The following is a 22,609-nucleotide window of genomic DNA, read 5'->3' as shown; positions in this document are numbered from 1 at the left end:
ATTTCTATACACTGGAAGATTTCTATTCAGACCTCAGTGTCACTTAAACAATATTAATGATATGACAAAAGTTTTTGGGGACAACTTATTTATATGCCTTAACAACAAAAGGTATTTGATGGGAAATGGACTGCTTTGTGTGAAATCCTAACGCTATTAGATTCCAGTTTTAACTCTTCAGTGGGACCATATTTCATTGTCTATGTGAATTAATCACTGGAAGGAAAGCGTTCCTAGTGTAAGCGTAGGGTACAAATAGAAGAGTGCAAGAATATCAGGAGTTGGACTGATGTGTAGCAAAAGGGGAAGAAAGAGAAGAACCATACAGAAAAGTCTGCCTTCTCTGCCTCTGTATGCCTAGTGTGTGTACAATTCCTTCATACATAGGAGGGAAGGAGATAGTGTGGTGTGAGAACACAGCTAACACCTGATGGGTGGAAATGCTGTAATACTGGAATAAGGATTTGGGTGATGAGATCATTAATTGAGGGATTAATATGCATTTTAATGTAAACTTTGAAAAAGTAATATTTGAAAATGTTTGAAAATCCATAAAATCTTAAGAGACTAAAATAAGCACTTTTATCAGACTAACTTCTTTTATGCACATAAGATTACATGAATGCTTGAAACATTAGGACCACTCATCCTTGTGCATTGGCCTTTATGCATACATTCAGGTGGTACAGAGTGAGCACTTCTCAGCCTGAGGATTCATTCATCCTCCATCTGTTCACATTGGACTTCTATTATGTAAATAAGAAGAATGTGCTTTATCTCCTTCATTTGTCCCAGTTTTTCAGCTGAATCTGTGTTTCAGTGCAAGATCTAAGTGGATTTAGCTTTTGGTTTTCATAGCTTGCTCTTTTGCTTTGTATTAATGACTTCTGTCTTTAGTCTATCTGGGTGTGAAGAATTTCTTAGGAGAAATCAGGTTTAAAGTGGGCAAAAGCATTTGCAGTGTGCTTTCTGGTTTTAAGTATTTGGGAATATACAGGAAGCACTGTCAGATGTTTTTTTCAGAGGCTCACAGTCACGGCCCTCTAGAGAGATGGAAGATCTCAGTTTTGTAAAGATTTTAAATCAACGCTTTGACCCTTGGGAATCGGTAATGGTTGAAATAAGCAGGCAGATGGGGGCTATGCTCCTTTCCCCTTGCTGGTTTCTTGCCATCCTGGGTTTAAGCTAGGTTCAGTGATCTCTTGTGGAGACTTTATTGCTGCAGTCATTAGAGAGCATTATCTGTCATCCCGTTATCCAAATGAATTAAAGACATGTCTATTGTCATGGGTTTGGACTGTGCTGAAGATGGAAGTGACCTTTAGCAGTCACTGGATGCATTTTTATCACAGAAAGTACAGACTGAAGAACTGCAAAACATGTTGGAATTGGCACTGTGATGCTCTGGCCACACACAGCCCAGCCCAGGCCATGAGGTGAATATTGAAACTAGCCGGGAAGCTGCCCGGGCAGCTGGCCTGCGGGAGAGGTCTGGGAGAAGCTGGTGGATCTCAAAGTTTGGGGTGAGGTGAGATTTGTTTCTTTTATTTGTATCTTTTTTTTTTCCCCTTCCCCACCTTCACCACAGCCGTCCTCACCTTCGGTTTGAAAACCAGCTTTCGTTGGCCCATCTGTCAGGCGGCAGCCGTTAACAAAACGTTATTTTTCCCCCGTTTTCTTTCAGAAAGCAGCCTGCGGGTCACTGCCAGGTGCTCTGCGGAGCGCTGCCGCCGCTGCGGGGAGGGGTGCCCCGCTCCGCGCAGCCCCCTCAGGCACCGCCCGCTCCCGCCCTTCCCGCCGCGGCGCGGATGACTCGCTGCCGCCAGGGCTCCCGGGCAGGGTTTTTTGTTTGGGTCCCCGTTATTAGCGGCTTCTATGCGGTTACTAGCGCGCCGGCCCCGCGGGGCTGTCCAACGCGAGGCCCTCGGTGCCTGCGCGGCGCCCCCCGGCCGGCCGCCCCCGGGCTGGGCGCTGAGCGGGTCCGGGCGATGGCCGCCCTCCCCCACGGCGCTGGGCGGGGCCGCCCCCCAGCCCACGTGACCGGCGCGGAGCGGGCGGAGGGAGGTAAGATGGCCGCTGCCGCCGGGGGAACGTGAGGAGCGCTCGGGGCCGCCGCCACCTTGTCAGCCTCCGGCTGGGCCCGGGGAGCCGCCCGCAGGGGCCGAGTCCGTCCGACCGCGGGGTGAGTGGCCACAGGAAGGCGGAGAACGGGGCGGCGCGGGCCGGGCGCGGAAGGACGGGGGAAGGGCACGGGGGAGGGGGCGCTCCCGGCTGCCAAACAAAGGGCGGCCGCGGGTCCCCCGCCGCTGCCGCCCGTCCCCCGCCGCTGCCGCCCCCTCACGGTGGCGGGGCTCGGGGGCTGGAGGGGGCAGCGGTGGGGTTGTGGGCGCGGCCCCCTCCCGCCCGAGGCCGAGCTGGGCCGGAGGGCCGAGGGGCGGGAGCGACGGTGCCCGGGCCGCTCCACCCTGGCCGGCCCCGGGGCGGCGGCAGCGCCGTGTGCGACCGGCGGGCGGGGGCGGCTTCCCGGCGGTGAAACGGCCCGTGGAGTGCCGCGGGCACGGCCCGGTGCCGCTGTCAGCGCCGCCTCGTGCGCCGTTTTTTTCTCCCTTTGTTAACTTGGAAAGACGGGTACGAGCCCGACCCGTTAGCGAAGTTTGGCACTTGATTTCCGAGGTGACGAATCACGGAACGATTGAGGCTGCGAGGGACCCCCGCAGGTCACCTGTCCTACCCCCTGCTGTGGCAGGGCCGCGTCCAGCCAGCTTCTGTGTGTCTCCAGGGAGAGAGCCGCCACAGCCTCCCTGTGGGCAACCTGTGCCGGTGCTGGGTCACCCTCACCCTGACAAAGTGTCCCCTGATGCCCAGACAGCTCCTCCTGCCATTCAGGAGCCCCTTGCCTCTGCTGCTGTCACTGGGCACCGCTGAAGAACTTGAGTAGCAAAACGTCTTCGGAATAGGGCTTTGCTACTTCTCACGTATGCTTAAAAATTGGTTGGGAAATGAGATTTCCTATCTGTAACTTCTGACAGGAGAAATAATACAATAATTCTGGAAAAGTGTTTGAATTATGGGGTTAGCTCACAACCCATCGCACCCCCCCATCAAATAGTAAAGAAGTGGAAAGCTAAAAACGAGGGAGTTTTAATCAGGTTATGATGTGTAAGGGAATATGTGTGTTTGTCTGCTGGATAGGCATTTATTCTCTGTTCTGCAGTGGTGGTTATTCAGAGTAACTTGGTTGATAAGAAACTCACATCTACTTGAAATCCTATGCAACTACATCTTATAAAATGTGACCTTAAAAATTTAAAAATCTTATTAACAAAGATCTCCACTACACAACTGACTTTTTTCTTAGGTGAAATACTCTAAAAGTTAGGTTTTCTTTCAAAGGGTTTGTGTCTGTGACTAACAAACCCTTGATTTTATGATCACAGAAACACATTGGCTTTACAGTATTGCGTAAGATGATGTTGTAGACTTTCTTGCAATGCTTGTGTGTGTTTTATACAGGTTTTAACAGAATTGGTTTATATTGGTTGGTATAATTTCTTGGAAAACTTAATATTGGCATCTGTTTCTATTTACTTTCTTTTATTTGAAGTATTTAAAAGCTGAAATAGTGTTTTGTTAAACTGAGCTTTTTGTATTCCTGTGTACAGGAATTGAATTTTGTCTTAGAATTCAGATATTCTTAGCAATACCATATTGCTCATTGACCATATTTAAATTCCATTTTAAAGGTACATTAGTTTCTCTGATAAGGTTTAAATCCTGTGGTCAGATAATTCACAACCCCCTTCTTTTAACTCGTCTTTTTAACTAGGATAGAACATGGACGTATCTGATAGTTGCTGTCAGATGATAATGGTGACTCCTTGTTTAAATACATATTTGCATTTTTCCAGTCTTTCGGATGTAATCCCCAGTCTTGGTTGTTTTGTTTTAAAAAACATTTTAAAAAAGCCCTCTCACTACAATATTTTGAAACAATTGTTGCCTAGAGTGCCTAAGGTGGAAAAGAATTACTTATGTATCTCCAGTTTCCTGTATTTCTTACTGTGTACTGTGATAACAGTTACAACCATAGGGACCTCCTTTTGCGCAAACTTTTTTTAGTTCTGTTGGTTAAGGGTTTCAAAATAACAAAGTCTGCATGTGTATCTTTAGTTACCTTTTTGTGTCTTTTAATATTTTCTAATTATGCTGTTTGTTCTTTAATGTGAAGTAACAAACAAATAGGGTAATGTATTAAAATGTTTCTCATCTGGATAACAGGAGTGTGGCTAAGAGAAGAAGAATAAATGTTTCCAGATAAATAAGGAAAAGACGAAAACTGGCATAAGGTCATTAATCATACTGGAGCTTCAGGGACTGGAGGAGAGCTGTGGGTATAGACTATTTATGGAAACTTAGATTTTATTTATATAACATAAATATAACATATAGATGTTATTTCTTTCTGCCAGTGAATACCAGAAATTAGTATTTTAGAGACTCACTTCAACTGTTTCGAAAATTTGTTCTTTAAACAGAATCCTGGTTGACTCAGTCCCTATAGAAAGAATAGTTAAAAAATATTTACTACTTCACATAATGCCTGACTTGTGATCTCTTAATGCTTATGAAGTATGTCCATTAGCAAGTGTTTACGATAAGGTGTCATCAAGGATAGGTAATGTTTGTATTAGCAACATTCTCTGCAGCGTGAGTAAAGGTGATGTTCCAACATGTTTTTGAGTTCTTTATGCCATCATGAAGTATAAAAATGTTTGAGAATATGAAATTTATTTCTGTTAGTCTTTTATAATAAATTTTATATCTACATTTCTTCTGTATTCCATACTTCTTTAAATTCTATTTTGGAAATGTGGCGTTTCCAGTTCTTAAGAGTGACATACTGCATGTTTCGGTATCTGATTTGTACATGCCCAGATTTCAGTGGCACTGTAATTACTTTCTTTTACAGTTAACTGAAAGATCTGCCACAGTACTGCATGTTGGGAAGGTAGCTTTTGTGTCTGGAAATAGAAGGAGACATGTTAAAAAGAAGGTGACAATTTCTGCATTGTATGATGAAAAGTATGAATTTTATGTAAGTCACTACAATCTTTATTAAAAACAAAACAAGAAAAGAAAGTCTTCTCAATAAGGCTAGTGTTTGTTGACTGGTTTTGATATTCATCAGTAAGCACAGCTCACACAGTAAAAAAATTATGGGTGAGAGCTATGAAAAAGATGGTGATATTTGGAAAATTTAGCGTAATAATAATTTTTTCACGTAGTTAGAAGCTGATACAAGATTCTGAGAGTACATTAAGTATCTGCAGATTTGAGTTATCAGAACCTCTGTTGTCAGTATTGGAGTAGCTGAGAGAAACTAAATTCTTGTAAATCAGCAAATTTTTGCAGTCCTTCCAAAACAGTGATAACGTCTGCTTCAGCTGAGGATGTGAGTGCCTTACAAAAACAGGTTAATCCTTGTGCAAACATTACCTTCACCTGAGCATTTGTGCTCTTAGAATATCTTTTCATAGTTCTTGGCGTATTGTTAGTCTTGTAAAATACCAGGATTTGGTGCCTGGGGGCATTGTGAGATTTTTTTCAAGCTTGGAAGTTTGGATTGTGAATAAAGAGGTGGTTCATGGGCTGGGAATCAGCTCACTTTGGTGGGAGGAAAAAAACACCCCAACATTAATCCTTACAGGTAAGGGTATCAGTTTCCAGATGGGCTCTTGATTTTCCACTAGACTTAATGAAATTTGGCAGGGATTAAGTTCTCATCCTTTATTTTGGTAAAGGATATGCTACTGAGGTGTTTTTGTTCTAGGGTTTTTTGTTCTGAGAAGGGTATGAATATGTATTTCAGGAGCTTTTTCCATTGGAGGGGCCAGAACAGAGTTACTTACCTAGATAGAGACTGCGCCTCAGTCTCAGTTCAAAGCATTTATGATAATTTAAAAGAAGTCTTAAGTATTGGAAGAAATTTTAGTGTCCAGCACTCATACGGACTTTGGGTGCTTAATTTTCATAACATAAATCTTACTTACTAAAAAGGCGGACTCTGTCTGTGCTCTAATTTATATTGGCTTGGTGTCATGAATGAAAACATCATGAATGAACTTCAGCCTATTTTCGGGTATGTTTATTGTTCTTGGGGGAATGCTTCCAAAAATCATACCACCAACCTTGTTTACATATATTTTGTTGGTACGGTGGTGGGTTTTTTTTTGTCTTTTTTTCTTTTTTTCTTTCTTTATTTTGCTGGGTTTATTAAAGGATGAGAACAATACTAACACATAGATTAACCTCATGAATTCAGGTTGCATTTTAAATGGAAATTTCTGTTGCTGACTCTATAAACAGTGCTTTCCTAAAGCCCTCCAATGATACTAATCTTTTGGATGCTCCGAGAAGCTCACCTGAACAATGGCAAATGGAAGCACGAGGATATGAAATTCATAATATCCAATTTTGTTCTTTTTTTTATAAAATAGACATAAAATATCAATTCTAAGAAGGGGATATGTGACAGTGAAGCATAGGGGACAAAGAATATTAATATGCTTGGAGGTGCTTCAGCCCTACAAAACTTTTATCATTTTTAAAAGTAATATTAACATGGAGTTAGTGCAGCTCTGGATGTGTCATTGGCATCAGCTATTTCGCTGTTAGGCAAAGGTTTGAGTTGCCTCTATAAGGATTCAGATCTATATAAAGGTAGAAGCTGTGCTGTCGTGATAACTGGGAGTTCAAGTAATGATTTGTGAAGCAGGATACAGATCTGTAGTGCAGCGGGGCTGCGTCTGCCCTTTTGAAATATCACAGTAGGGAAAATCAAGGGGAAAATCTTTGAGGAGGAAGCAAGGCCAAATACTTTTTCTCACTAGCTCAGAATTAATTGGTGAAATTTTGATAGCAACTGCATAGCGTAAATCACTTGGTGAAACATTGTCATGTTTTACTGGTGATATTAAATCTTTTCAGTTTAGTATTTGGTATGGAACATAGCATGGGGGTTTAAGGTACAGCTACAGGAGAGAAGGTGGGATGCTGCACAGGGAAATCAGAAAATGTGGTAGCAGTGGAGCTAGTGGCAAGTCATATTTCATGAATTTCTGTCAAAATATGTAAAAATGTATGGGAGGAATTCACATGCCTGCATGTGAATATCTAAACAACGTTCTAGGTGCTGGAGAATATCAGAAACATCTGCATAGGGCTGTAAGATACTGGTGCAGGCCATAAAGGAGGTGGACTGTTCTGGACTGGCAGCTGAATGCCAGGCAAGATGCTGACTTTTCTGGTGGTTTTGTATCTGAAATAGCAGTAGGAGCCTGTGTGTGGGCACTGAGTCACTACAGTCACTGTTCCTTTTCAACCTTTCATTTTTGGCATAGTTTAGGATTTTTAAAGTTTGCAACCTCTCAATTAGCTCTTCATTCTACTGAAAAAAAAAAGACAGTTATGTGACACCACTGTTGTTCACCCCCCTTTGCATGACAGTACTTTTAACTATGCAGTAAACATTACAGACTTTGTGTATTCTTAGTTTATTTATAACTTCCTTGTGGTAGAGACTGGCTGTTTGTGCAGTGCCCAGTAAAACTTGCTGGCCTTTGTATGTCAAATCTAGATATTTTTTGAACTGATTCTAGGTTTGAGTTTTAAATAATGTCTGAATGATATGATTAGCTTTGTGAATTTTTGCTTGGTATGTGGGCATTCAGAGCATGGAGAGTCCAGGTGCCTAAATCCTATTTGGAATTTATCCTTTAAGCTGCAACCTGGATTTTAAGCCCAAATTTAACAGTGGGAGTCACAGTCCAACCTTTTCCTCTCTTCTTCCTCTCATGCTTTTCTGTTTGCATGCCTAAAATGTATGGTTTACTTTGTCGTTAAGCATTCGTGTGTTCCTAAAGTTCTTCTACATGTACCCAGAGCTGCTGTCAACTGAACTGGGTGTGTTGGCTTCTTTGGCATTTTTGTGTGCAAGGCATTTCCATATGCGAGTCATCTGATGGCTGTGGTGCTGCAAGTGGGCTCAGGTTGTGTCTAACATCCTGACAGCAGCGTGTTTGTCTGTGTTTACTTGCTAAAGGAGAAAGGTTGGTGCAATACTGTTATGGTCTATGTAAGCAGTCTAAAGCTGAAGTAGATTGTTCCATTCAAACAGCTAAATCTAAGCTAACTTCTCCATGCTAAACATTGTGAAGTTCCTGCTGGCTTCCTTTCATTTCTTTTTTCCTAAAGGTCCATTTCGGTTGGGAGTGCAGAAAAAGTCACTGGCTGCTTTTCTGTGAGAATAAAAGTTAGAACATTTGCCTGGGAAAGTGATTGGTCTTTGGCTTCTGCCTGGTAGAGAATAGCCTAACCAGTAGGCTTTAGCTAGCACTAAACTGGAGTTTTTCCTCTGCTGTTACATTGCTATAACACACACAAAAAAGCCAGAGAGACCGTAACTCATGTCATCTACTGGTGAGGAGAAAGGTGGTAGTGGGAAGGGTGGAGTCTTAAATTTAGCCTAATACTTGCTCTGCATCCAGTGAAACTTAATTTAGGTGCAGTGAATAATTTAGCTTCTGGAGCTGTATGCATATAAATTTGGCACAGTAATACTGCTGGTTCTCTGAGCTTACTAGCCAACAGCTTTTTAGGAAGTCTTTAATGGTTCTTAATTGTCTGCATTCAGCAAGAAAAAGCTTTCCTGTCTTGGATACTGGAGGTTAAAAACATGTAATCAGTCGACAGAAGCTATGTTAAGTTTGACTAGCAAGTTAACAATGTGCCACATGCAAGCATTTCTGGATAAAATTGGTGATAACTGATTTAATAAATGGTGTTTCTCAGACTTCCATATGGCTGCAATTTAGATATTATTGCTGTATTTCATAGTGCTGAATAGTGTCAATATTCTGCTTATGTACATAGAAGACAAGGGTTATATTGTAAATAACTAAGCACATGTAAAGTATGTAACATTTACAGTATTCCTATAATGTTATATATGTAGAAAAAATATGCAAATGAAGACTATTATGCATTCCATTCAAATTACATATGTAGACAATACCTAAGAATTACAATAAATTCTGTAATTTTCCAAGAACTCAAAAGAGTAAGCAATTGAGTTTTCATTGAAATATAGTGTGTTTCACTGCAATTGTCTCTACAGCGTTTTGATGAGGAGAATGATGGCTATTTCTAGCCAACCAATAACTTATTGGCATGTTCAATTCATGGTTTCTAATGTCAAAGGTAACTCTCTTAGCCTTTACTTACATTTGCTTTTTTTTTTTTTTCCTTTCCTGAAATAGAGGTAAGCTTTGTTACAGAAGCATTTTAAATACTGTGCGAAGATGGCAAGTCTAATGAGTCAGAGTCTGTTGACCTACGTAGAAGAAGGAAATGTTCCTGCTCTGAAAGCACTTCTTGAGAAATGCAGGGATGTAGATGAGAGGAATGAGGTAAGATGATTTTTTGAAAGTTCAGTTTCATATTGCAGCTTATTAGTTATTAGTTGCAGAATGAGTAATTAGTGAGATCACACTGGTTATTTAACGTACAAAATTTCAGTTTTATTTTCAAATGATTGCTTACCTTTGCACAGAGTGTTCAGTCTCTTTCAACATCTCAACATCTTTCATTGCATTTGTTTTCTGAGTGTTCTTCTGAGCTGGAAAATGCAGCTCCATCCTTACGTTGTGAATGAAGATTATACCTGTATTTCCACAACTAGGAATTGTTCCTTAGTTCACAGATCCAGCTGCATGTGCGTTCTTGCCCCGTCCACTTTGGGGTGAAACCCGGGATAGTAACAACTCCTCCACCACATCCTGGTTTCCAGGCAAGAGAAAGTTTGTTATATGATCCAAATAGAAGCATCTTTGTAATTTACTTTGAGCAGATGCTCATCTGGATGAAAAGACCTGTATCCAAAAAGTTAAGTCTAGATGTAACCAGGAGGATTAAATGACTTTACTGGGATTATGCGGGAAGTCTTGATACACAGTAGAGAGTTTAAATGTGGATTATTCAGAATCCTGTGATAGTGCAATAATTGTTAGTGTCTGATTTGAGCATATTGCCACCACCAATTTAAGCAAATGTGCTGCGGTGCTGTGGTTTCAGTATGCTGCGCTAAAGATTCCTGAGAGTTTCTTGGGAGGTTTGATTCATGCAAATGTCTGTTGCTAGTGACTGTTTACATTGTTTTGCACAATGTTTAAAATTCAGGTTATCTTTATGTACTATTAAGTCTTCTGTGTATTTTACAAATAAGTTTAGATGATTTGATTAATTTTTTTCATCTTCTGTGTAGTTTTTCTGATTTGTAAGCATTTGGACTTTTCTTTCATCTGGATGTGCAACTTGTATCATAAAATTTTATTTTTGTTCTGATTTTCTAAATAGTGTTGTAGATCTGGAACCTTGTCAACTTAACATAGGATATTCAGAGAATCAGATTTGCAGAAAGATTCAGGATAGGAGGGACCTCTGGAGGTCATTGTATTCAGTCTCCTCCAAATTGCAGGACTAACTTCATTGTTATATCAGGTTGCTCAGGGACTTAACAGGCAAAATTTGAAAGTCCCTAAAAGCTTGGAGAACCTGCAGCCTCTCTGGGCAATTCTCCAGTGCTTAACCAGTCTTTGTTTAAAAAGATTTTCCTTTCCTTATGTTGTATTGGAATATCCTTTGCTGCATCTTGTGGCTGTTGCTTCTTGTCGTCTTGTGTGTCTCTTGAGAAGAATCTGCCTTTGTCTCCAAAGATTCCCCTTCTGTCTAAGTTGGGTAAGACTGATGTTAATGCCCCCTTACTCTTCCGTTTTCCAGACTGAACAAATCCAGCTCTTAGTTTCTGCTTGCATGTCTTGTGTTCCAGTCTCATAACCATCTGAGTGACCCCATTGCTGGACTCTGCAGTTTGTCAATCTCTCTGTTGTTGGGAGCCCAAAATGGGGCATTGTGTTCTGGATTCAGCCTCACCAGTGTTGAGTAGAGGGCTAGCAGTGGTCTTGTTAATGCACCCCAGTATTTGAGTTGCCTTTGTTGCTGCAGGGGCACACTGCTGACTTGTGGCCCTCTTGTCCATTGGGACCCCATGCCTGTTTCTGCAGTGTGGCTCCCCAGGCAGGCGTCCCTAGCCAGTACTGTTGCCTGTGGTCAGTCTGTTCCAGTCTCTCTGCATTTGCCTTTGTTGAATTGCAGAGGGGTTGTCAGGCCTTTTCTCTGAACGGCAGGCATATCAGCTGCTCTCCATAGCTTGGGGCAGTCTGTAAACTTGATTAGAGCGCTTTCTGTTTCATGGTTTGTGTTGATGAAGATGCTACAGTGTTAGCCCCAAATCAAACCCTCCCAGATGAGCATCCGTTATTGTGAACAGTTGGCAATTACCCACTGAGTCTAACAGTCTAGGCAGTTTTTATACGTACCTTACAGTGCATGGAAGAGCGGCTTTCTGATTTTTTTTATTTTTTTTTAAGTCTTCGAAAATGCATGTTTTGTTCTGCTGCGTTGTTTTTTTAAATTTGCATAAGATGGCAGGAATATTTTTGGAAAGAAGTCGAATGGCATATACCACTCAAAACCAAAAAGCATCATGCAAATGTGAAACCAATGTACAGAATTTAGCCTTACTGTAGTTATCAGTTCTGGCTTCAATTAAGACAGTTTTCTCTCATTGTCGACACATTTATTTCATGCTGTGCATGTGCATATGCTGAGGTAATTGAGATGGGAGAATTTTTGTTTCAGAGTGTTTACTGCATGCCAGGTGGTGAGGTTCATGTGTATCTGAGGAGTAGCTTGTTCCCTCTGCTGGTAATTCCTCTCAACAGCATGGCCAAAATTAGATGGATGGTCTGTGTTGACTTTATCTCAGTAGTGTCACCGCCTTCACCACCTTTTCTAAATTTTACTTCTCTTTTTGATGGGACTAAGTGCACTCCTGGGTTTCAGTAACTGCCTTTTTTGCAGAGATCATTTCCCTGATACCGAATTTTTTCAGTCCTCTGATATATTGCATTGGAGAAGGTAATTTCTGGAGACGTGTATGGTTTGCATCAGTGTTAAACCCAGGGACAACAACTGTTTGAATGTATCAATTATAAGAGTTTTTTTTAAGTGGTAGCTCTTCACTGGAGTTCAGTGGCATTGAGTGCAAATTCTGTTTCCAGTTCTGGACCTGCCAAGATGTCTTTTCTTCTTGTGTAAAAACAAAATACCAAAATGAGAATGTCAGTGGAGCAGATCTAAAAAGACTTCTGACAAGCCAAGGCTTGCTAGTGGCAGGACCTCCCAGGCTGTAGTGACTTGTCCAATGGTAGGATCACCCACATTGTTACCAACCCTTTATATCTTGGCTGTGATCAGTTGCTAGAAACATTGGGATGTTCTAGTCAGTTTGTGTATGGATGGGTTTTTTTGGATTTACACCAGCAGTTGCAGTTAAGTGGAACAAGTCTCAGTCTCTCTGCCTTCTCCCTGCACATCCTTTTCCCTGTGTGCATTCTTGTCTGACACCAGATACATAGATTACTTAACAGCTAATGATAGATGCTTGCCTTGTCTGATACACTTTGATCCTAACAGCCTTCAGTTTCCTTTGATGTGTCTTTTTTTCTGCTTCTCTGCTTTTGATACTGAAGTACTTTATGCATCTTCAATCCTGAATCTTCCATTCTCTCATGGACTGCAAGAGAGAGCTAATCTGTAAGGTAACACTGCTGAATGGTTTCCCTAAAGAGATACAGGTGTGCCTCTTTATAATTTGGATATTCCAATATTTACACTTGGCTGTGATGTACAGATATACAGTACTTGTGAGAAATATAAGCATGTAGTTGTTGTGGAGTGTCTAGACTCCTGGGCAACTTTTGATACTTAATCTAGGTGTCACAGGGATTGTTTCTGTGTTGGTGGAAATCTCCATTATTTGCTAAAACATTGAAACTGTATTTGAGAATCTCCTAGCAAAAAGGGAAGGATGTTTTTAGTACCCCTATAGAAAAGTTTTACATCTGGCTAAGAATACCAGAGCCTAGTCTACAACTGTATGACAGTCTTACAGGAGGGGATCATTTCCTTACCCACAACATCCTCTTGACCAGAGATACTTTTGTTCAGTTTCTGTTACCCACCTGTGGAAGACAACAATCACAATGATAACAATAGTAACTGTTCAGAAGGAGATAAGAAGAATGCTCATGCTAAAATAGGGATTTTATTGTGTATTGCTGAGCACTGTTTGGAAGGGACCTCTGGAGGTTACCTAGTCCTGTGTCCTGAGTGGAATTTGCTGCGTCCAGCACAGGGCAGGCCCAGCGTCTTTTCACAGAGGCTCTGTGCAGCTCCCCCAGCTCCAAAGCCTGGACACTTACATTCAGTACAGTGAGGCTCCTGTCTGCCCGTTTCTCCAGCCTGTCAAGGTCCCTCTGGATGGCAGCACAAGCACCTGGTGCATCAGGCACTCCTCCCAGCCTTGTACTGGCTGCAAATGTGCTGAGGATGCGCTCTGTCCCGTTGCCCGGGTCATTAATGAAGGGCCACAGTATTGACCCCTGTGGTACTGCACTAGTGACTGGCCTCCAGCTGGATGTTGTGCTGCTGATCACAACCCTCTGAGCCCAACAGCTGAACCAGTTTCAGTCCACCTCACTGTCCATTTATCTAGTCCGTTCTTCAGTAGTTTGTCTTGTGGATGTTCTGGGAGACAGTGCCTAAATCCTTGTTAGAGGTGGGCTCAGCAGTATCTCAGCTCTTCATCCACCGAGCCAATGATGCTATCACAGAAGGCAGTCAGATTGGTCAGGCGTGATTTCCCAAATCACTTGGCATCTGTATTCCCAAAGTATTAATTTGCAAATAAAGAACTCTTCTTAAGGAGCAAAAGTTATGACTGTTCTCTCCTCTGTAGAGCTATTATCTTCTAGAAAATAGTATTTTCCTTCCTCTTGATTTTTTGAGCATTTTAGGTTTTTTTTTGTGTCCAGACCTAAATACAGCTGCTTGTTGATACAAAATATACCTTAGGAACTATGCAGGGATACCATTTTGAATGTATACAGTGTATGGTTATAACAATATAAACTTATACGAGAGCATAATTTCTTCCTGTAAAAAAATTACACTGTTACATATTAAGTTATATCTTGTCACAAGTAATACTGTTTGTCATCCATAATGTCGTGGGGAAGATTCTGTGAAGTCTGGTTAGGGAGTAGCTCATAGGCTGGAAAGCTTTTTTGAAAGAATCAGTGCATTTCTGTGATTTAATTTTTTTTTAATTATTTTGTTCAAAATATATAAAGAGCAGAAAGAACTCCTCAAATATCTTTATTAATCTTACTGTTAACTGTTTTACTAACAAAGATTAGTGATGTTACTGTGTTTTGATTCTGCATTGATTTTTATTTTCTTCAGGGAAGTTGCTGGTATATAACTCCTAAGATGTAGCTTTTGTATTATTTAGAGACTAGATAATTTGAGTTTTCTATATGGTACAGAGAAAAGACAGAAGAGAGGGCAGGACAAATTCTTTTTGTTTATTAAGCTTGTTGAAACTCACAAATCTACTGTCAAATTTACTAAGTTTTACTTTTCATCATTGTGGTGGGTTGACCCTGGCTGGATGCCAGGTGCCCACCAAAGCTGCTCTATCACTCCCCTCCTCAGCCAGACAGGGGAGAGAAAATGTAACAAAAGGCTCATGGAATAAGATAAGGACAGGGAGAGATCACTTAGCAGTTACTGTCACAGGCAAAACAGACTCGACTTGGGGAAAATTAGTTTTCTGATCTGAATGGTAATAAATTAAAAATACCTTCTCTGCACCCCTCCCTTCTTCTTGGATTCAAATTTTCCCCTGATTTCTTTACGTCCTTCCCCCGAGTGGGGCAGGGGAACAGGGAATGGAGGTTATGGTCAGTTCATCACATGTTGTTTCTGGCACTCCTTCCTCTTCACACTCTTCTCCTGCCCCAGCGTGGGTTCCCTCTCACGGGAGATGGTTCTCCATGAACTTCTCCAGTGTGAGTCCTTCCCATGGGCTGCAGTTCTTCACCAACTGCTCTGCTCCAACATGGGTCCCCCCCATGGGGTGCAAGTCTTTCAGGCACAGACTGCTCCAGCCTGGGCTCCTCTCTGGCGTGGGTCTGCAAGTCCTGCCAGCAAACCTGCTTCCACATAGGCTTCCTGTGAGGTTACAGCCTCCTTTTGGGCATCCACTTGCTTCAGTGTGGATATCTGCTCCACTGCTAACCTCCACAGCCTGTCTCACCATGGTCTTCACCATGGGCTGCAAGAGTATCTCTACTCAGGTGCCTGGAGCACCTCCTGCCCCTCCTTCTGCACTGACCTGGGGGGCTGCAGAGTTGTTGCTCTCACATACTTTCACTCTTCTCATTGCTGGCACAGATTTATTTCCCCCTCCCCCCTTTTTAATATGCTATCACAGAGGTGCTATCACTATCGCTGGTTAACTTGGCCTTGACCAGTGGTGGGTCCATCTTGGAGCCGGCTGGCGCTGGCTCTGGTGGACGTGAGGTAAGCTTCTGGCAGCTTCTCACAGAAGTCACCTCTGTAGCCCACCCCCTACCAAAGCCTTGCCATGCAAACCCACTGCGGTCGTGCAGAGCAGTTGTATCTCAGAAGTTTGCTGACACAGAAATAGGCTAATGGAAGGGTGACAGATTGTAGCTGACTTTGAAAATGTCCTTGAAGGCAAATAAAACAGCTTTTCTATCTTTTCCCTGAGGTGAGGCTGTCTGTTAAAAACCTGTGTTGCACAGGGCAGGAATAATTTGGTCTGTGTTTGATGTAATGTCAGATGAAAGTATGGTATATAGGTTGACTTTTTTGCAAGGCTTCAGCAAGAGATCTTACTGTTACTCTGAATCAGTGTACATGTTTTAATGGCCATTGTTGTTCTTACGTTGGATTTATGTATTTCTGAACAACGTGACTGAGTTACTTCAAGATGTAAAGATGTACGGGGTGTATTAGAGATGTCTTCAGTGGGCAAATCATTCAGGAAGAAAGATATTTAGCAATGTAACTTTTTTCTGGTAGCCATTTTTAATGGCTGAAATGTTGGGGTTGTTTTGGTTTTAGTTCTTTTAATCTCTTATGGGACAGGGTTTAATGCCACATTCTCCATTTTAATTGCAAGTTTACTGCATTGTTTGAAAACCAGTCCTTTTCAGTTCTTCTCACTGGCAGTTAAAAAGTAGAAACAACTTAACATTCGTGTATAGTATATGGCCTTTGATTGTTGGTGTGTGTGTCATTTACATTGTTTCCCAATGCATCACTTTTCCTATCATTTTGATTTCAGAATGGCCAGACTCCGCTCATGTTGGCTGCTGAGCAAGGCAATTTAGAAATTGTCCAGGAGCTTCTCAAGAAGGGAGCTAATTGCAACTTGGAAGATGCAGTAAGTATTAGTGCTTTATGTGATGGTACCTAACAGCAGAGGAAAAAGAAATTTCAAGAGGCAGGCAAAGAAAAGGAATTTAGGTTAGAGTTGAGGGGAGGGAGAAAAAAAGGTGGAAAACAGTGACATATAAGAGACATTTTATCCAAAGTTGCTTTGCTCTGTGTTTCTCTGATTTGATTCCTCATGAAGAATAGGGATATTTAAGATGTTTTGAATGTCTGAGGGTCTCTGCTGAATGCTGCTGCTGATTTCTTAGGATTGGCAGTCATTGACATAAAAAGGCAGGTGGAATAGAGAAATTCAGCATCAAAAATGAGGTCCGGGTGATTTTGCTCATCTCGGTGATGTTGTGGTATGTCAGGATATTTTATTTATTTTATTTTATTTGTTTTTGTGTGGCCTTGGTGTTTTCCAATAAGTACTGAGGGAGGATTTCAGTTAAAGGGTTATTTCAGGTGAAAACCAGAACAGTGACAGAGAAGGGTTTCAAATTTATGAACTGTCTTCCTGCCTTGACAGAAGAGGTTGACTCTAGGTGAAAGATGCCCAGAAAGGATGAATAGGACAGAGGTGGTGTTAAAAAGTTTTGAAAGGTCTGTATATTCCAATGAAGAGTGACAAACAGGGAAAGGATGTTGCTTGGGTGGTTGTATTTTTTTCTTCTGTACCTGGTTTAATTTTAGCAGTGTAGACATCCAGAAAAGGTCTGGTATGAAATCTGTCACTTATAAAAAAACCAACCAAACAAAAAAAGTCTCTGTCTTTTTTGAGACATTTTATTATATTTGCTGTAAATGCTACAGTTCTTATAGGGAGAACAGTTACCACGTGAACTGTTGCTGTATTTACGTGTGAATAGCACATAAAACAGTAGTCTGCACCTGGACGTGGTTTGAGCAGTGGATGGAAGGGAAGTGTAATGCAAGAGGAAACGTATCTCCTGAAGTGATCCTAAATCTAAGAGCTGTGGTCCAAATTCCCCTGCATATTAGCCCCTTGGGTGCTGCATATTAGCTCCACTTGGGTGGCGACAGACCACCACCTTTTTATGTAGTCTTGGTTGCCGTCTTATCCCCACCCAGCAGTTCTCAATGTCTTGACCTCATTCTCTAATCTTTTGTAGGTGTTGCTTCCTCCATAAAATTTTTAAGAAGTTAACCTGCAGTGAAGTGAGGAGTGGAGGGTGATGGATATTGGGTGGGAAAGGAGATAATTGGAGGGGAGATTTTGCAGTAGTTGGTGGTCTGTATTTTCATGTGTATAGCTGGCAGGTAATGTATGAGTACTTTTCTGTGTTTTTTGGTTGGTGTTTTTGTTGTTGTTTGTTAGCAGCTTTTTTAAAGAGTTGTAGATTTCCTATTGGGTGTTGAAAAACAAGGTAATTGTACTGAAATACTGAATATCACTTTTTAAATGTTTGGGTTTTTTTCTTTTCCTAGGATAACTGGACAGCTCTTATTTCAGCAGCGAAAGAAGGACATGCAGCTATTGTAGCAGAGCTACTCAACTACAATGTCAGTTTGGAGCATCGGGATTTGGTATGTGCTGCCCTAGTGTAAAAATAAAGTAGTTCTTAGTAAGAACAACGGTTTTGGCAGTTGGAGACTTTCAGTTCTGTAAAACAAATCAAAGATCTTTTATTCTTAAATTATGTACTCTGCTGTTAAAATGGAAAAGAATATATATTTAAATGTTGTTTTTACAGCTGTAAAATAGTTGTTTTAGTGTTGTTAATGGCAGCTTGTTTTCTTCTAGGGCTGTTTTTTTCCTCTTAATTTGCTTTGGAAAAAGGTTAAACTGAAGAACAGTTGGATTTTTGGCTGTGTTTTGTGGGGGAGAGTTTTTTGAGGGGGGAGGGTTAGTTTGTTTTGTGGTTGGTTTTTTTCTGATGATGGCTTTTTTTACAGTATTCTGGTAAACTAAATGTTACCTTTTCACAGAGGGTACCTGTCCGCAATTACTTTTCCTCTGGACAATTGTGATTGCTCACATAGTAGTCCTTGTTCTTGATATCCTGGAATTTGTTTTCATTCGTCTTCCCAAATTTTTCATATGGGAAAGTGGGTGCTCTAGTCCACTCCACATGAAGCCTTACAGAAGTTACTTACATGATTAGAAGATTAGATGCCTCTGAAGAGGTATAGTCTTGTCTCCATTGACTGAAGAAGGAATTAGGTACTTGGAAGGACCAATTTAATTCTGCTTAAGTTAGAGTATGGAAAACCACTAGGGGAGCATTGAAGTGCTTCCTTCAATTAAAGTTCTATTCTGTCTGAAGGCTGAGGCATCTTACATCTTACCATGTCCTGCTAACCTAACTTTTTCATAAGCATAATGTTAAGCACACCCACGAGGCCAGTGGTTGATTTCTAGGGCAGTGTCAGTCTGAGAAGGATTTTTTACCTCCTCAGAAGTGTTTTATAAAGAAATAAAAATTGTGTATACAATTATCAGAGACATACTGTTATTTTAGACTAAGTTTTGGTTACCTAATCTGTCAGATGCCTTAGGTAGTGAAACTTCTTGTCTCCTAGTTTACAAACTTCAATGAACATGCTAATGCAGTTTGAAGTTCATTGCTTTTATTACTCCCTTAAGAGGACACAATTTGCTTCTTTTTCATGAATCATTACATAATTACTGTACGAAGGCCAGCTGTCTGTTACACAGATCAAAAGTAAACACTCCATATTAATTGATTTGGGTTCTAGACTTTTGTTTGAAGATAGTGCTTTCCTTTTTGGTTTGTTTATCCAGTGACTAGATTTGTATGCGCTTGAAGTCTGAACTGAGTGTTTACGGCAAATTCAGGAACATTTAGGACATGGTATACTCCCAAGTTTTCTACACAGCAGGAAATTGGTACTTTCATATGTGTTCTGTTATTTACCCTACATAAGTAGGATTACAAGGTTGTGTAATCAATCTTTACAGTGTTTTGGATTTAGGACAAATACAATATGAAAGAAAAGTTTGTAATTAGGATTCTAAAGAGTATTTTTCATTTTTTGCATTTCTTTGAATTGTACTCGCCAGGGAGGGTGGACCGCCCTGATGTGGGCATCGTATAAAGGCCGTACTGAAGTAGCTAAACTGCTGCTTGAGAAAGGAGCAAATCCAAACATCACAGGAATGGTAAGTTTTAGTCTTAAATGCCCCCTTCTCCCAGATGTTTAAAATCTGGAATTGTACATTCATCTTACTATCTTGATTAAACATTTTGCATGTTTTTGCAGTATAACCTTAATAACTATATAAAGGGATTGCTTTAATAATCTGTATGACAGCCACTGGTTTTTTGATTAATTTTTTTTAATTAAAGCAAGTGAGTGTATAGTCCTAATAAGATTCAAATTAGCAGGAGAGGAAATAATAGAAAAGATCAGTAGTGTATCTAATGCTACTTGTATAACTATTGTAATTTTTCTGCATCTGTGTAAGTTAATGTAGTAACTAATACGTGTAATTTGGAAACAACAATTCATTTTAGTTGTTTCACAACAGTTACCAAATGGGCTAATTACATAAATATGTACGATACATGTGAAAGAGAATTAAAAACCTTAAGATTTCGAGATTTAGTTCATTTGCTTATTTTTTTTCATTTTACCTTGCTGATTGCTGATTCCACCTGGTTTGCATGTGCAGCTTCTGCATGCGTGACATGACTGGTCTGCGGTCCTGAGTACTTAAGGATATTGCATAGCTGTCTGTTGCTTCTCCCTTACATTATGTTTATATTAAGATAAGGATGTGAATTTTTAAACCTTAAGACATTACAAACCAAAATTACCTCAAAACAGTAGACATCTTCCTAGGTGTCATCTAGACAATATACTAGGCAACAGTTACCGATGTGTAGTTAGATTTATTTCTGTGTGTTCCTTCTTTTGTGGGTTTATTGTCTCTGGGAGCATTGTGATCCATACTGTTCATGAAAAATAATTAAGACTGTAATTTTATTTCATGTATTTGGTTTTCTGGTTTTTTTTTTCTTCCCCAATTCTAAGCAATACAGTGTTTATCCAATTATTTGGGCAGCAGGACGGGGCCACTCAGACGTAGTACATCTCTTACTGCAACATGGAGCTAAAGTGAACTGCTCTGACAAAGTAAGTTATATTTATATAATATTCAAATTCTTTTATGCTTGATATCTTTCTTGTAAAAGTAAGTTTTATTAAAAAAATAAAATCTGTGAGTTTTTGATGGGGAAAACACCTGCGGTTTTATTTTACCCTTAAGATTAGAATCTGTGTGGTATGCTGGAGATGGTTGTGAACATTTACTTCAGTGGAGCATACTTCTGTTCTCTAAGCTATTGGAAACCTTGCTATCCTAGGTTGCATAGAAAAATAACGTACAGCTATTGTCTACAAAGAGGAAGTTAAAATGGCTTTTCAAATGCTTGAAAATTCACCAGACCGAATTATGTCTTTGTAAAAACTAAAGCAATAAAGCAGGGGTCCTCAAACTTTTTAACCAGGGGGCTGGCGCGCGGATGAAGTGACAGGCTTGGTTTTCCCCCCCCCCAACCCCCCGGCGGGGGGGTGTCTGTAAATACCAGGGGCTGGATTGAGGACCCTGGGGGGCCATATCCAGCCCACGGGCCGTAGTTTGAGGACCCCTGCAATAAAGCATAGTATGAATACTAGATTGTAGGGGGGATACTAAATACAGAGAGCAATATGATAAAATGTTCTAAATGTTTTTTCAGTATGGAACCACTCCACTGGTTTGGGCAGCAAGGAAAGGTCATTTAGAGTGTGTGAAATACTTGCTGCAGATGGGAGCTGATGTTGATCAAGAAGGAGCTGTAAGTAACTGTTTTCTGGTGATAGGGTGTGGGTACATACATGTGTGTTCTGTTTGATTTTATAATATAAATACCAAGAAATCCATGAAACAAGATGAAAAGTTGATGATGGAATAATTACATTGTAAGGATTATTTAAACTGCTTTGTGCCTTTTAATAAAAATATGCAACTAGGGAGTCATATAGACAGTTGACACACTGTTATGTGAAGTGTAGATTTTAATGAACATGAATGAATTTCAGTTACTGTTCTCTGAAGGTTAACACTATCAAAATTCATTCTGTACCCAAGCCCGATATGTCAAACAATTTATTCTTCAGTGCTATTTGAAAAGTAAATCAAATGCAAAGCATCTTTTGAAAATAATAAAGACTGTTGTACCTTTTCAGAAGGTGGAAATTTTTTAGACGTTTTCAGCTGTGTTTTGTTTTCAAATAAAACAGATTTTATTTTTTTAAATGCTTGTCAAAATAAAAATGAATCAGTAAAAGTGGATAACTTTTGGTATTCACGTGATTATTTCTGAAGTTCTTAAACACATTTGTGAGTGGGATAGGCAGACCTGCTTGCTCTAATTATACTGTGTTGTCATATAACAAGATAATAACTTTACCATGCGTGTAACATTCAGGAGTTAAACTGATCTGATGCTTTACTGTTTGCGTTTGAAGTGTTCTCTGCTATAGTACTTAGTTTATTTCTTTTTTTTAAAAAAAGCATTGGAAGGGTACTTTAAAACATAAAACTGAAGTAACATTTGGATGGCTAAGAAAGTAATATCAGTGAGTGTTCTTTCGTTACTGAAACTGCTGAGGTAATGATGGTTTCTATATCCACTGTACAGTAAAATCTGTTGTTTTGTTTTAAGAATTCTATGACAGCACTTATTGTCGCAGTGAAGGGTGGCTATACTGACTCAGTAAAAGAAATACTGAAAAGAAACCCAAATGTAAACTTGACAGATAAAGATGGAAATACAGCTTTGATGATTGCATCGAAGGAGGGACATACTGAAATCGTGCAGGATCTTCTTGATGCTGGAACTTATGTGAACATTCCTGATAGAGTGAGTAAATTTTCATCATAATTGTCATTTTATATATATGAAATAATGATATATATTTAAATATCAGCGTACACAAATTTGTAGGTACATGGTTTTTCTGGCTTTCTAATTTTTCTGCCACCTAGGGGTATTTTTATGTGTTGCTATGTTACAAGTTGATGTAAGTGAAGGTAAAGGATAAACTACAGAAGCTACTCTTTCTTTCTTTGAGATTCTTGAATTGTGAGTTTCCATGGGGCATGGACATGATTTATGTTTGTATATTTTTGTGTACATAACGTAAAACT

The 22,609-nt window shown here is 40.3% G+C and overlaps 1 protein-coding gene across 3 annotated transcripts in view; it reads left to right on the top strand.

Annotated features, from left to right (window-relative positions):
• The first annotated feature begins 2,050 nt into the window (after positions 1 to 2,050).
• The window catches only part of KIDINS220 (kinase D interacting substrate 220), an 80,811-nt gene continuing 60,252 nt past the window's right edge, over positions 2,051 to 22,609 (top strand). For all 3 annotated transcript variants that reach the window (XM_040597803.1, XM_040597802.1, XM_040597801.1), the window contains exons 1-8: positions 2,051 to 2,182; positions 9,318 to 9,467; positions 16,337 to 16,435; positions 17,878 to 17,976; positions 19,475 to 19,573; positions 20,449 to 20,550; positions 21,156 to 21,254; positions 22,125 to 22,322. In XM_040597803.1, coding sequence (XP_040453737.1) covers positions 9,360 to 9,467; positions 16,337 to 16,435; positions 17,878 to 17,976; positions 19,475 to 19,573; positions 20,449 to 20,550; positions 21,156 to 21,254; positions 22,125 to 22,322 — 804 coding nt within the window. In that variant the 5' untranslated portion in view covers positions 2,051 to 2,182; positions 9,318 to 9,359. The remainder of the gene's footprint in view (positions 2,183 to 9,317; positions 9,468 to 16,336; positions 16,436 to 17,877; positions 17,977 to 19,474; positions 19,574 to 20,448; positions 20,551 to 21,155; positions 21,255 to 22,124; positions 22,323 to 22,609) is intronic.

Source organism: Falco naumanni, chromosome 6, assembly GCF_017639655.2.
Source record: "Falco naumanni isolate bFalNau1 chromosome 6, bFalNau1.pat, whole genome shotgun sequence".
NCBI classification, from domain to species: Eukaryota; Metazoa; Chordata; class Aves; order Falconiformes; family Falconidae; genus Falco; species Falco naumanni.
Note: the sequence above shows the minus strand (reverse complement) of the source record. Positions and strands in the feature narration are given on the sequence as shown.